This window comes from Neofelis nebulosa, chromosome 18 (genome assembly GCF_028018385.1).
Source record: "Neofelis nebulosa isolate mNeoNeb1 chromosome 18, mNeoNeb1.pri, whole genome shotgun sequence".
Taxonomy (NCBI): domain Eukaryota; kingdom Metazoa; phylum Chordata; class Mammalia; order Carnivora; family Felidae; genus Neofelis; species Neofelis nebulosa.
In genome coordinates this window covers 5,427,514-5,441,581 of record NC_080799.1, presented here as the reverse complement: position 1 = coordinate 5,441,581, position 14,068 = coordinate 5,427,514, and the positions used below count along the sequence as shown (strand labels likewise).

Genomic DNA, 14,068 nt, shown 5'->3' with positions numbered 1-14,068 from the left:
CCTGCTAGGAATAGTAAAAATTTGGACAAAACATTAAAATTATCTTTTTAAAGGCATCAGAGATGAGATAAGATAGCATGGAATTACCAGGAAAAACCCTAGAACTTGAAGAGCTAAGGAGAATACTAAAACCACCTCTGAGGGGCCGCTGGGTGGATCAGTCAGTTGAGCGCCTGACCCTTGATTTTGGCTCAGGTCATGATCTCATGGTTTGTGGGATTGAGCCCCACACGCCAGGCTCCAAGCTGTCAGCAGTTGGTATTCTCTCCCCCTCTTGCTGTCCCTCCCCCCACCAAAATAAATAAACAGACTTGAAAAAAAAAATAGAGGGGCACTTGGGTGGCTCAGTCTGTTAAGTGTCTGACTTCGGCTCAGGTCATGATCTCACGGTTCGTGAGTTTGCGCCCCGCATTGGACTCGGTGCTGACAGCTCAGAGCCTGGAGCCTGCTTCGGATTCTGTGTCTCCCTCTCTCTCTGTTCCTCCCTTGCTCTGTCTCTGTCTCTCTCTCAAAAATAAACAAACATTTCAAAAACAATAGAACCACCTTTGAGCTGGTGCATTTGCTGAATCACAGAACTTGGGCTTTTGTGGTCTTGGTTTACAAGGCTCAAAGGGGATGGTGGGGGTGGTGAACAGGCCAAAGCCCTGGGTCTGTCCTAAGTAAGGGGAATCACAGAGAGACCTCCTCACCATAAAAATAAGCCTGCCCGCACCCCCTCCAGGAGCCTGAAAGGCAAGCTGACTTGGCACTGAGGGGCTCTGAGTAAGTGTTTGCGTGTGTGTGTGTGTGTGTGTGTGTGTGTGACAGAGAGAGAGAGAGAGAGAGAGAGAGAGAGAGAGAGACTGTGTGTGTGTGTGTGTGTAAGGGGGGGTTGGCCCCTAACAAGCTGTAACCACAGAGCTGCCCCTTGATTGGATCTGCAGCCCAAATTCACAACACCTGAGTGGTCAAAAAACCCTCAAGCTGAATATGTAAAGCACAGTCCCCTTACACGGCAGGACAACCCTGGTATCCGACACACATAAGTAAGCGTAGATCCTCTCGGGAGGAATGCTCCTCAATTCTCGGTTTCCGAGATCCTCACCCCAAGGCAACGAGGCAGCATCAAGAACCAGCAAGATCAAATCCACAAAGACTTCAGACACTGGAATCACCTGACACAGATCACAACCCAATTGTTAAGAACACTGGGACAGGTTTTAAAAAATCCAGTCGACTTCCTCCAACTGAAAAGTCAATAGCTGAACCATAGAACTTAGTAGACAGATTTAACAGAAGAACAGACACACTTGAAGAGAGAGTTTTAGAGAGAGAGAGAGAATTAGTGGCTGGAGCACAGGTCTCGAAAATTATCTAGAGTGTGGCACAGAGAGTCAGAGAGACAGAGTGTAAAAAGGAAGAGATTAAGAGACAGAAGGCCGAGCAGGAAGGCAAAAAACACACGTCTAATTAGACTTCCCAAAGGACAGAAATGGAGCAGAGGCAGTACTTGAAGGGTAAGGGCTGAGAACACCATCAAACTACAGATTTGAAAAAGCCAAATAAATCCCAAGCAGAAAAACATAAGAAATCCACACCCATACACATCAGAGTGAAACTACAAAAACAGAAGACAGAGAGAAGAGTTTAACAGCAGCCAGAGAGCAAAAGTCACATTACCTTCAAAGGGCTTAGGGAGACTTACAGCTGACTTCTCAATAGCAACAATGGAAGCCAGAAGACAGTAGAATGATCTCTTCAATATGCTGAGAGAAAGTAACTGTCATCAAGTAAAAATATATTTCAAAAACGAGGACAAAATAAAGGTATGTTCAGACGCACAAAAACCTGAGGGTCTGTTACCAGCAAGCAGGCCCTCACTACGGGAAATTCTGAAGGATGTACTTCAGACAAAGGGCGAATGATCCCAGATGGAATGTCTGAGATTTAAAAGAAAAAAAGAAAAGAAAAGAGAACTTAGAGCAAAGGGGTTTGATTACATGGATCAACCTAAACAAAAAACTGCTAAAATACAAAACAAAAAAAACCCCCAAAACCAAAAACCAAAAAACCAAAAAAATAATAAGAACAACGTGTTGTGAGGGTAAAAGAAAAAAAAACAAACCCCAGCAATTACGTATTGTGTGCGTGCGTGTGCATACACGCGTGTGGGGGGGAGGTGTATAATTAAACCAAGTTAAAGTATGTTAAAGTATCCTGAGGGCCTTGCAACGTTCAGAGAGAGAGGGCCAAGACATGAACTGATACATTAGACTACAGTAAGTGGAATACACGTTATAACTTCTAGGGTAACTTTTAATAAAAGTACAGGACTAGAGTATACAGCTCCCAAACTAACAGGAAAAAGAAGTTAAAAAAAAACCAATCCAGATGAAGGCAGGAAGAGGAAAAGAAAATAGAAAAGGCAGGATAACAGTACAAAAAAAATGTATACACAAATTAAGAAAGCTGTAACAGAAATTGTTAGTCAAGGACGTAAACGCATTTCTTTATCAACTTCCATTAAACTGATCTCCTACAAATCACAGTATTACATAATGGTCCAAACTCCTGTTTTTTCGTTCACTGCGGTCAATATTTAAAACCTCTATTATACTGTAGGCCCTACAGTCGACACAGAAAACAGACCTGGTTCCTACATTTATGGACCTTATTATTGTTGAACGGGTAAGAGAAAAGTTAATGATATCACAGTTGTGATAATTGCTAGGATGTCGATAAACTGTCTTTTTCACACCATCAGGCACTCCTGTGTTCCTACATCTTATTCAACTATTTCTCCTTAAGCACTCAAGGAGAAAGAAGTTAAGTCTTGGCTACACAAAAGTCGAACACAATGGCAAATCAGTACATACCAGATATTACTATACTTCGTTTGATCTGCAGTTAGTAGTCTGTCTTGAAAGCTGGTTACTAGTTCTGGAGCAGTCCATCGCAGAGGGAAAATTTTTTTATCATCTGTTTCAATATAATCCTCCTGTTTTATTAGAAAACATACAGGATTTTTTAATTCTATTATGTTTTTTAGCGAAGTCAATGATTTAATACCAGGTCATTCTCAGAAAACAAATACTCAACCCAAAAGACACATGAGACAAAGAAGTGGGCGTCAAGAGAGATTTTCTGGGCAGGAGGTGGGTGAGGTTTTTCTCTGAAGCCTCCTGGGCTCCATGAGCTGCTTTCTGAGCCATGAACGCTCGCCCAGCCATGAACCTTCCTTCCTGGAAAAGGAAGGTACGCCACGTCCGATGCACAGAACACAGACTCTGAGCAAAACATCTTTTAAAACATGCTGGGCCTTATGCTCCTAGTAGGGCAGCAGTGCTTACGTTACCTAATAAAAGCACAGACTCGAGAATGACACAGACTGGGTTGTTCAGTCCAGGCTCAACCGTTCACCTGCTGGCTATCTATCTGACCCTGGGCAGCCAACAAATACGCTAATAAGCCTTTTTCTTTATCTATTCAGTGGGGATCATACAATTCCCACCTCCCTTCATGGTGAGGATTAAATGAGATAATGCCCGCAATTACTTCAGGGTGCCTGGTAGACAGCAAGGGCTCAAGACACTAGAGGTACCGTGTAGACAAATAACCAACTTATATTTGCATAATGTACTTCAGTTACAAAATACTATGAATATATGACCCCGGGGTCCTCACAAGAACCCCGTAAGAAAGAACAGACATGACCCTCGTGTCACTGCTGCTGGCGTGGAGCCAGGACAGTCACATTCTTTGCCCCACGTCACACTACCTCATGCAGTTGGGCTACACAAAAACAAGTGAAAACCTCAACTACCTCTTATCTTCTTTGGGGATACAGTTATGGCAGAGTTTAAAAATCGAAACTTCTAAGCTTACTCAATTTGGGCCAAAACTCTACTGGAGAAATACTGATATGACATGCACGGTATTATTTTTTGATACAGGTGGTCATGAATTATTGCCCATTGGTTCATGCTAAAATTTATTATGCACCATCAAATTACATCAATTACACAGTGTAAAAGTCTTTTTACACAAAGCCTTTGAAAAGCGGTCACAAAACCTCAGCACAGAGCCACTCATCTCGACAAACTGCTCGTCAGAAGCCAACACTACCGTTAAAATGAACAAACCGCTCTCCAGAAAGGCAACGTAGCCAAGATCTTACCCTCCTTTGACGAACAGGGTGGCATTTGTGATATGACCACCTCGGGACTATGAAATCAAATCAGCTTCAGGAGAGAATCTTTAAACCTTGGCTTACCTTGTACCTGCTGAGTCCTATCCCATAATCTCCCACTTTCACATTTAGATCCGAGGTAAGGAAACAATTCCGCAGGGCTAAATCACTGAAAACAGAAAGAGGGATGTGAGCATGAGGACAACGGGAACCCGCAAACAGCACAATGTGACCTCAGATTTGCTACAAAGCAGAGTGGTGTGCCGGGCTCCCTGGCTCCATAACGTTTTAGATTCTTTTTTAACGGGAAAGGGATTATATGTCACGTTCTTTGTTACTTAAGTCCCTGGTGACGATCAGATTGTTTTACAAACAACTGCTAAGGTTAAACGCTGACCACATCTTTACGTTGTGCCGTGTCAATACCAGATCAATGGCTCATTTCCCAATGTTTTAAGAGTGACCAAGAATTCTAAAATACTAAATTGTCTGAAGAGTTTTTTACAGTAACTTGTATTACTTGAGTAACAGTCTAGTGGTAGTCTGTTTATTAGGAGTATAGATGAATAAAGTTACAGCCTCAAGCACCTAAAATTAATCTACATTATTAAAAATGTTTGTTTTTTAACTTTTCCTTCTCAAAGACATGTGAGCATTCTAAGGAGGCCCTTTCCAAATTACTTCTCGCAAACCTCACCTCTCCACAGGTAGGTAAAGAACACATTTTCAGGACTTGCTTAAAACAGTTCATTTGTATCGTTTATTTAAGAACATGTTAATTCTCAAAAACATACCCACTGAAAAGTAAAAACTGCTTTTTCGGAAGGAACTCTCCATACAGACAACAGAGTCAGCACTTCGGATTTTGGTATAAGCCCTTTATCATCTTTTAATCTTTTTATCTTTTTAATCATCATTCGGCATAGGAATTAAAAAAGTGCACTAAGTCAAGACAGAAAAGCATACTGAATTTAGTTTCAAATCACAAAGTTATCAAAAACTGGCTTTCTGTGGTCCAAAACTCCACATGTCTGTCTTCCTCTGATCGTAGAAGACAATCCTATAGTGATTACGTTCTTATCTTCAAAGATTTCACTCTTCAAAGCTTCCACGTGGGGAACAGGACGCTAATGAGGCTGGTGACGGCAGCACGGATTCAGGCACACCTCAGTGGCTGTTATTTGCAAAGCACTCACTCTACACGGGCACTTCTCTGAGCTCCAGCCACGTATTAACACATATACTCTTCACGACGAACCTTTGAGGCGGATGCTATCATGCTCCTTATTTACAGATGAGGGAGCAGGCCTAGGAGCAAAGGAACTCCACTAGGGTGGCAGAGTCAGCGAGAGGCCGTCCCCACCAGTAACTGCCAGCGACAGCACGTCAGGCCAGCAAGCAGAGGGCTGTTTCATGCATACGGCTGGTCCTCGATGAACAGGTGCGGACTGAGACTTCCAACGGGTTATGTTCAACTCTTCTCTACGCTATGTTTGCTAGTGGTAATTTTCAGTGTCCATTCAGAAGCTTTCAGGCCTGTGGTGTCTGGGAACAACAGAGAAACTCCCAATCTTTTTTTTTTTTTTTTTTTTTTTTTTTAGTATTTATTTATTTTGAAGGTGAGAGCGTGCGCGCACATGCGTGGGTGAGGGGCAGAGAGAGAGAGAAGATAGAGAATCCCAAGTGGGCTCCGTGTTGTCAGCACAGAGTCTGACGCAGGACTCGATCCCATGAACTGTGAGATCATGACCTGAGCCAAAATCAAAAGGTGGACATTTAATCGACTGGGCTACCCAGGTGCTCCAAGAAACTTCCCATCTTGTTTTTCAATGTTCATTTGTTTTTGAGAGAGAGAGAGAGAGAGAGAGAGAGAGAGAGAGAGAGGCACAGAGAGAGGGAGACCGAGGGTCTGAAGTGGGCTATGAGCTGACAGCAGAGAACCTGACACGGGGCTTGAACTCACAAAGGTCGAGAGATCACGACCTGAGCTGAAGTTGGGCATCCAACCGACTGAGCCACCCAGGTGCCCCAAAACTTCCAATCTTAAGAAGAAAACTAGTCTCCTTGTTTGGAACGAAGGAGGCAGGAGGGAGGAAGAATCAATACACCATTCGAGAGCAGGGAAGCGGACACACTTCCAGGCAGGTAGCACCGTGCGCGGGACCGGCAGCCGCAACAGGACAGGGCCGCAGGTTCCGCCAGCAGAGGTTCGGTGTCGGGCACCCCTGACGGGCATTTCCGCAGTCTCCGTTGACAGATCCTTCTTAACCTTCCCCACGTCCCCCTCCTCGGGCCGGAGTTAAAAGCTGGGTGCCTCATTCCACCGGCGCCCCGCGCGTGCCGCCTGACGCTGGCGGGGGCACCTGCAGAGGCCTCGGCGCCTTCCCCGAGGGCCGTCCATCCGGGCCGTCCGCCCGAGCGGCTCCCGGGCCGCTCCGCTTCCCCGCTCCTCACGCCCGCTCAGCGCAGGTCCTGACACGCATCGGACGCGAGGGCTACGGGAAAGACGAAAAGTTACAGAAGCGAAAGGCCACGGCTCTCACTGTCAAAGGCATCCTAACACTCGAATACGACCCGGCCGGTGTTCTCAGGGAAACGCTCCTCGTCTCCTGGAAACCCAAGCGATGAGGCCAAAAACGGGGGTGCGGCTGGGAGGGCTTGCACACCTGCCCCCTGCCTCCACCCCACACAGACCCAGAGCCACACACGGCCCAGGGGGAAAAGCGGCAGACAAAGGCGACCCGGGGGCAGGTCACTTAACACATCAGAGCCTCGGTTTCCGCAGGAACAAACAGGGACGCACACTCACAAGCTTTCGCAGGGGTAAAATAAAGCTATATACGAAAGGTCTCTAATTTGACGCAAAATTGGTACAAACCTTCTCTGAAGCCCGACAGTACGCAAAGCAAAAGACCAGAAAAACACAAAGGTGTAACTTAACGGCACAGGTAATTCTTGACGTCAATGGCTGCTTTGGGTCGGGGAATACAAACATACGCAGCATATTCTCCTTCAAGTTGAAAAACAGGTCTAGTGGTGAGGGTGCCAGACGATCCGGCCCCGACAGGCTCTGTCTGGCTCGGTCCCCACGGCCGTCGCCTCCGCTGTGTGAGTGGAGCAGGCCGACACGGGAGGCGGGAACCCACAGATCTGAGGAGTTCCCCGCCCGGGGTTCACCAGGAAGCATCGCTGCTTGCTCTCAGCTCACACCAGAGCTAGTGTTAACCCATCTCCAGAAGGACTGCTCGACTGGAAACAGCTCGGCGGGGCCGGAGCCATTTTCAAAATGGCTCTATTTATGTTACCTACACTTTCCTGAGACGGCCCAACTCCTGACAAAAAGAGTAACAGACGGGAAGCAAAATTACTGAAATTTTGAGTATCTCACTGAATATTCTTCTTTGAATATTTCACTGAATATTCACTGAATATTCTTCTAGGGCGTGACGTACATTATCTTAAGTCATCTTGACAAAGCACTTCAGGAAAAAGATTATCCCTTCACAGAAGAGACAGGGTCGGAAGGATTAAAGGTCGGGGCGTATCTTCTGACGGGCGCTGAATTAACAACTTGAGCCCCAAACCCCTGCTTTGCTCGCAGCGCTCTGCCTCTGGCAGCCGTGAGTGTTAAAATAATCATTCCATGGTTCTGAAGAAACTGCAGGATGTGGCTCAGAAAGGTGCGAGCACAAGACGAAAGCAAACGGGTTCTGAAACGGCACCCAGGACACGGTCTTGACTGCTTTTGCTCCTATTTACTAGGTAAGTCCTTGCTAGCTGAACCACGCTGCATTTAGTGAGCGCCCGCTGCATGCCAGGCACCCGCCAGGCTCTGCGTGTACACAGAACACCTGCACCGTGAAACGCTGGGTGGGCCCTGAGGAAAAGGTTTGGCCAGGATGCTGTCCACCACCGAGGGCCTGGGCTTTGAGGCCCGGGGATCATACCAAGCCTTCAGTTCTCCGTTCTCCCCAGGGCTGGGCCACAGCTGACACTGAGGTGGATGGTCAGGCTGCTAGGGGTCTCCACCCCTGGTTATGGCTCATCTCCTCACCGGAAACAATGACCAGACTGGACAAAATACATAAGGAAGTGGTTTTCAGGTCCCGCACAGCGGACAGCCCAGGGCTCCGACCCTGAAGAGAAACCAAATACCAGAGGTGAGCTCCACATGCGCTCCAGCTTTCCGTTGAGGGTCCTTTCCAAACCATGGCACAGATGCAGAGCCCAGAGAGCAACAGCCTCCTTGGACGGCGGAAGCAGAGGCTGCCGGGGAGGCTGAACTGTAGGGCAAGGTGTAAGGAGAGGAGGGGTAAGCGGAGAGAGCACGCAAGGGCCCCTCTGAGTCTTGTCTGCGGCCACCTCCTGAGCTGCGGTGCCCTGGAAGAGAACGAGGGGCTGACAGAGGACACTCCCCAGAGCCAGCAAGACGGTCAGCGTGGAGCGACTGCCCTCAACACCCTGGTGACGCCCCTCAAAGTCCTTAAGAAGGAGGTGACTCTGACATAAGGCAGGGGATCCTCTGGGCCCGTCCTGAAGACGTCCAAACAAGGACGGGGCCAAGCTGCCAACGAATTGCCTTCCGGACACAACCGCATCACACTCGGCGTGTGTCGGGATCACGAAGAAGGTGAGTGAAAACGCAGTAGGCCTGTGGTGGGGCCGGTACTCCCCATCACACAACTCCCAGAATCCAAGCCGGGGCTAAAAGGCCACATCAGATCAGGGTCAGAGAAGGCCGGCGTGTTTCAGGTGTGCAGGTTTTAGCAAGTGACAAAGCAGGGGGCTTAAGAACACAGCGCTACACCATGGGTCCCAGAACACTGACTTTCCCAAAAGCCCCAGGACCATCTAGAAAAATGCAACATCCAATACATTACTTAGCACCGATGATTTTAAACTGACACCTAGGGTCCCAAGGCAAAGCGGCCCTCCCCTCGAAGACACCCACTTTCACCTTCCCTCTGCTTCTCGCACACACTCCTCCTGCGGTGCGCATCCCTTCCCTGGCGTGGCCGGCCCCCACCTTCAGCTCTGTCCTCCCTAATCCTCTCTGCACAGCATACCTGCATTTTGCATTAACTGGGTTATTGGAATACTAGGCTTTTTCTAAGGCTTCCTGAAGCACAGTTTTTTAATTTTCTTTTTTTAATTAAAAAAAATTTTTTGGGGGGGCACTTGGGTGGCTTGGTCGGTTAAACGTCCAACTTCGCCTCAGGTCTGATCTCACCGTTTGTGAGTTCAAGCCCTGCATCAGGCTCTGTGCTGACAGCTCAGAGCCTGGAGCCTGTTTCAGATTCTCTGTCTCCCTCTCTCTTTCTCTCTCTGCCCCTCTCCCGCGCTCTTAAAAATAAATAAACGTTAATGGGGCGCCTGGGTGGCTCAGTCGGTTGGGCAGCCGACTTCGGCTCAGGTCATGATCTCGCTGTCCGTGAGTTCGAGCCCCGCGTTGGGCTCTGTGCTGACCGCGCAGAGCCTGGAGCCTGTTTCGGATTCTGTGTCTCCCTCTCTCTCTGACCCTCCCCCGTTCATGCTCTGTCTCTCTCTGTCTCAAAAATAAATAAACGTTAAAAAAAAAAAATTAAAAATAAATAAATAAATAAATAAATAAATAAATAAATAAATAAATAAACAAACGTTAAAATATGTTCCTCCCCCAGCTCCACCCTCCAGGTAACACGTTTCAACAGACTGGCAGCTATAATCTCTTTGTACTTTTCCCATACACATAGTATACACACAAGAAGGCATTTGCTCTATGCGACGTTACGCCCGCCTCTGTACATCCTCGCTTTTTTTCATTTTTTACTCAACAACATCACACAATGCGGAAAGCCCTCGGAGTCACCATCACAGCAGCTGTCCCTCCGGTAGCCGCGTGGTACTTCCACAGTGCCGGACGGACTGAGATGGGTTCTCGCTCCCCACAACGAAGCTTGCTTTGTTGTGGTTTTTTTTTTGTTTTGTTTTGACGCCCCTTCAGACGACACGGTGCAGTAACAGATCGTTCGTTCTCATCCATGTCCTTAAGTTCCAGGGCTTCCATGTCCTAGGGAAGTGAGTCTAGCAGGGGGTAAAGGGAACGTGGATTTCTAATTATACAGCTCCCGCCCTGAAAGCTCTTCAAAATGTGTAATGATTTACACGAAATTCCGGAAACTCCCCCACATCCCTGCCAGCAACAGACGCAGGGGGCTCCTTTAGTCCTGAGGTTCTGTGACTTTGACCTGCGTGTCCCCAGCTACTGAATGTGATCATCCTCCTGTCCGCTGGCCCGGCCCTGTCTCTGCCCGTCTTTCTAGGGGTCGATGTTCTCTCGCCAATTGTGAGGCCCGCTGTGTATCGTGACCGTTCGCCCCCCGGGCCGCTCCTTGCGTTGGCAGCCACATCTTCGCAGGGGTGTCGTCCAACGGACTTTGTCACGGAGTCTGTTGCCACACAAAGTATTTCATTTGCAGAGAACAGTCAGCCTCTGATGTAGTATCTACCCTTTATTTTACAACTCCCGGGCTTCCTACCTCAGGAAAGGAAGACCTTCCCAGACAGGAGGTCTCGCTCATCCCTCGGTAACACATACACACAGCCTTCTGCAATTTTGCCGGAATCACCTTTATTTCTTACGTCTTTATTTTTATATACAGGGTGGTGCAGAGGTCCAGTATTTTCACCGATGGGTAACGAGCTATGCCCACATTGGATAGGGAAGCCACCTTTTCCCCAGTGACAGGAACATCACTTTGCCATACACTAACTTGCTCCTCATACTGGCTACTGTCCACTTACCTGTTTCTCCATCAAAACCGTCCTGATCTCTATCTCAGTGGCTGACTTTGAGTTCTGATACCTCGTAAAGCAAGCCTCCCTTGCGGCCCCAATTCGCCTCTTTTTCATACTTCACTGGCTCTTCTAGACATTTATTTTTCCATATAAAGCTGAAGATAATTTCACTCCCCCTCCGAAATCGTGTGAGGATTCTTACTGGAATTGTTTGTGAAGCCTGCTTCTCAATTTTGAGTTAACGGACATCTTTGTGCTGCCTGCCTTCCCACCATAAAACGGGGCACATCTCTCCATCTGCTCGCGTATTTTACGTCCTTCAGTAAGACTGCATAGCTGTCTCCACGCAGTCCTGTGTCTTTCTCACATAAATTATTCCCCAGTAATTTATAATGAATTATAACAAATAATTTTGTGGCACTGGTAAAAATGGGATGGGTTTTCTGGCCTCACTTCCAGGTATACTTTAGTATATCTATAAGCAAGCTACAATAAATTCTCATTGATTTGGTTTTTTAAAGAAACTAGTATCTTGCTGTTTCTTGAGATACAGTATCACGCCACCAGTAAAAAAGGGTGCCTAGTGAGTGCTTAGGGTAGTTTACTGGCCTGGAGTGTGGGCCTCGGAGCCCCCAGCTCTGGTTTGGAACCCCAGCTCTGCTCCATGACCAGGATCTTATGAGTGAAGAACACGAGGCTAGAAGAGGTGAGGCCCTGTGCCTGGGGCCCTCACTCTCTCATGTCGCATATACTGGTCAAGTGCCTGCAGAGTTGTAGCTCAAGCCAGATTCCACAGCCTGCATAAGGAAAATCCTTAGATTTGCATCATAAGAGCAAAGTGACAGTACAATTGTGTCTTCTTTTCATTTAACACCACTAAGGGCCAGATGCTACAGGGGGCCTTGATATAAGATTATCAATTAGGGAGAGCCCCCCCCCCCCTTGACTTGCTGGATGGGGGCTGCCCAATTCATGAATAATTTAATAAAGCCAACTAGATCTTCAAAAGTAAGATAAAATAATCGGAAGAATTAACGGCAATCATATTTATTGCCATACAAAATTTTTTTTCCTTAAAGACTAATCCTTAGAATACGAAACATTAGAAGGAATTTGAAAAGATAAAATTTGAAGATTTACATGCACACAAATTAATGAAATCTCCTAATAACACACCAGCTGAAAGATCTACTCATGCCAGCCGTGCAGCACAAGCCGACTAGTAACCAGACTTTCTAATCTTTACCAGTGCGAACACCCACAGTACAATTTAAGGAAAACTAATGTAAAACAGAACCTAACCCTAGTGTTTATCTATCATGCTCCTGCAACCCTGGATACCCACACTCTGAGAGCCGGAGAACCTCAGCGTTTCTCAGCAGAAGGTAACCGTAACTTTAAAACACGGAAAATCCTGGGGTGTCTGGGGGGCTCAGTCAGTTAAGCGTCCGACTCTTGGTCTCGGCTCAGGTCGTGATCTCACAGTTCGGGAGTCTGAACCCCATTGCACTATCAGCACTATCCCTGTTTGAGATTCTCGCTCTCTCTCTCTCTCTCTCTCAAAATAAATAAATAAATAAACTTCAAAAAATATAAATAAACCAGGAAAATCCTGAGGCGGCTCACGAACGATCCAGGTACTCCATCCCTCAGCTACCTGAGGCACCATGAGGCCCAGGCTACTCGCTAGAACCTCTGTGCGCTTAGCTCATGGTGGTGACCTGTGGCATCTCACTGGAGCGGCTCAGGAAGCCTGACGGGCAGGGGACGGGAAGTCCCAGGCTCTCGGCCAGAGTGGCGGAATGGTGTGGAAGGTAACCCGCTGGCAGCTTCTGCTGTTGACATGGCCTTCACGGATGTCACATGTAAGCTTCGGAGATGGAGGCTACCTAAGACCCAGGCATAAGTCTCCTCTTAAACAATAAGCAAAAATAAAATTTAATTGCGGGTGCTTTACTAGATCAGTTTCCAAACATAGCTGACAGCTTTTAGTTGGACATGTGGGCTATTCTATTTTCAACCAACACAGAAACCTGACTTTAAGTCAGCCCATGAATATTCTGAATTCCAATTTAAAAATATGCTATACAGTTTGCTACCACCAAAAACATGATAATAATAAATAAATTAATTAAAATATGGCTACTTAAAAAGAGGGGGGGGGTGCTAACAATTTAAATATTCTTCACCTTGAGTTTTTGTGCCTGAATGACATCCAAACATAAATGTGATTTAATTCGTCACCTGTATTTGTTCTGAAGTTCACAAAAGCCTAAATCAAGTAGGACTTCAACCTATAGGGACTCACAGGAAGGGGCACCTGGGTGGCCCAGTGGGTTAAGCATCCAACTCTGGATTTCGGCTCAGGTCACGAGCTCACAGTTGTGAGATGAGGCCCAAGTTGAACTCCATGCAGAGTGTGGGGCCTGCTTGGGATTCTCTCTCCTTCTCTTTGCCTTCCCCTTCTCATACGTGTGCATGTTCTGTCTCTCAAAATAAATAAACATTAAAAAAAAACAAAAAAACCTCAACTCATGGGTTGCCAATTTTTTGAGGTCTTTGCCAATTTTTAATATACAGCAGTAGGCACGTACTTGGACTTTAATGCCATTTCTAGCTGCCTCTGAGACTTTTGTGCTGCTGACTTTGACATGATACTCTCTCCGAACGCTCCATCTTCCAAGATCTAAAAATTCCTAAACCAGCTTTTAGGGATTAATCTGCTGTGACTTACAAAAGATTAACAATACAAATATGCTGGGTATTAACCTGCTATAAGATATTAAAGATATGAAATATAAGATTTCTCTGTCATGAAGCAAACAGACCATTTACATTTCGAAGTTTTGTATAAGGGATTCTGCCTTGGGCTTGAAGAAACCCATAATCTCTGGGGTCTTTTATAAAGCCCTTTATCAGAATGATTCACTCACTATGCATGCCAAATAAGATATAGATGTAGGAGAAAAATGTTAATAATTTTCTTTCTTTCCTACCCTGAATAATGTTGAGAATGTGACAGGGTACTTTTCCATGTCTGTTCTCATGCACGCACGCATACACAGCTCTAAACATACAAGCAGGTGTTTTCTTATTTAAAAAAAATGGCATCATACTATA

The 14,068-nt window shown here is 46.5% G+C and overlaps 1 protein-coding gene across 2 annotated transcripts in view; it reads right to left on the bottom strand.

The window, feature by feature from the left end:
* The window catches only part of LMTK2 (lemur tyrosine kinase 2), an 82,272-nt gene that overhangs the window by 16,347 nt on the left and 51,857 nt on the right, over positions 1–14,068 (bottom strand). For both annotated transcript variants that reach the window (XM_058711552.1, XM_058711553.1), the window contains exons 8-9: positions 4,256–4,340; positions 2,859–2,980 (exon numbers count right to left, since the gene is read on the bottom strand). In XM_058711552.1, coding sequence (XP_058567535.1) covers positions 2,859–2,980; positions 4,256–4,340 — 207 coding nt within the window. The remainder of the gene's footprint in view (positions 1–2,858; positions 2,981–4,255; positions 4,341–14,068) is intronic.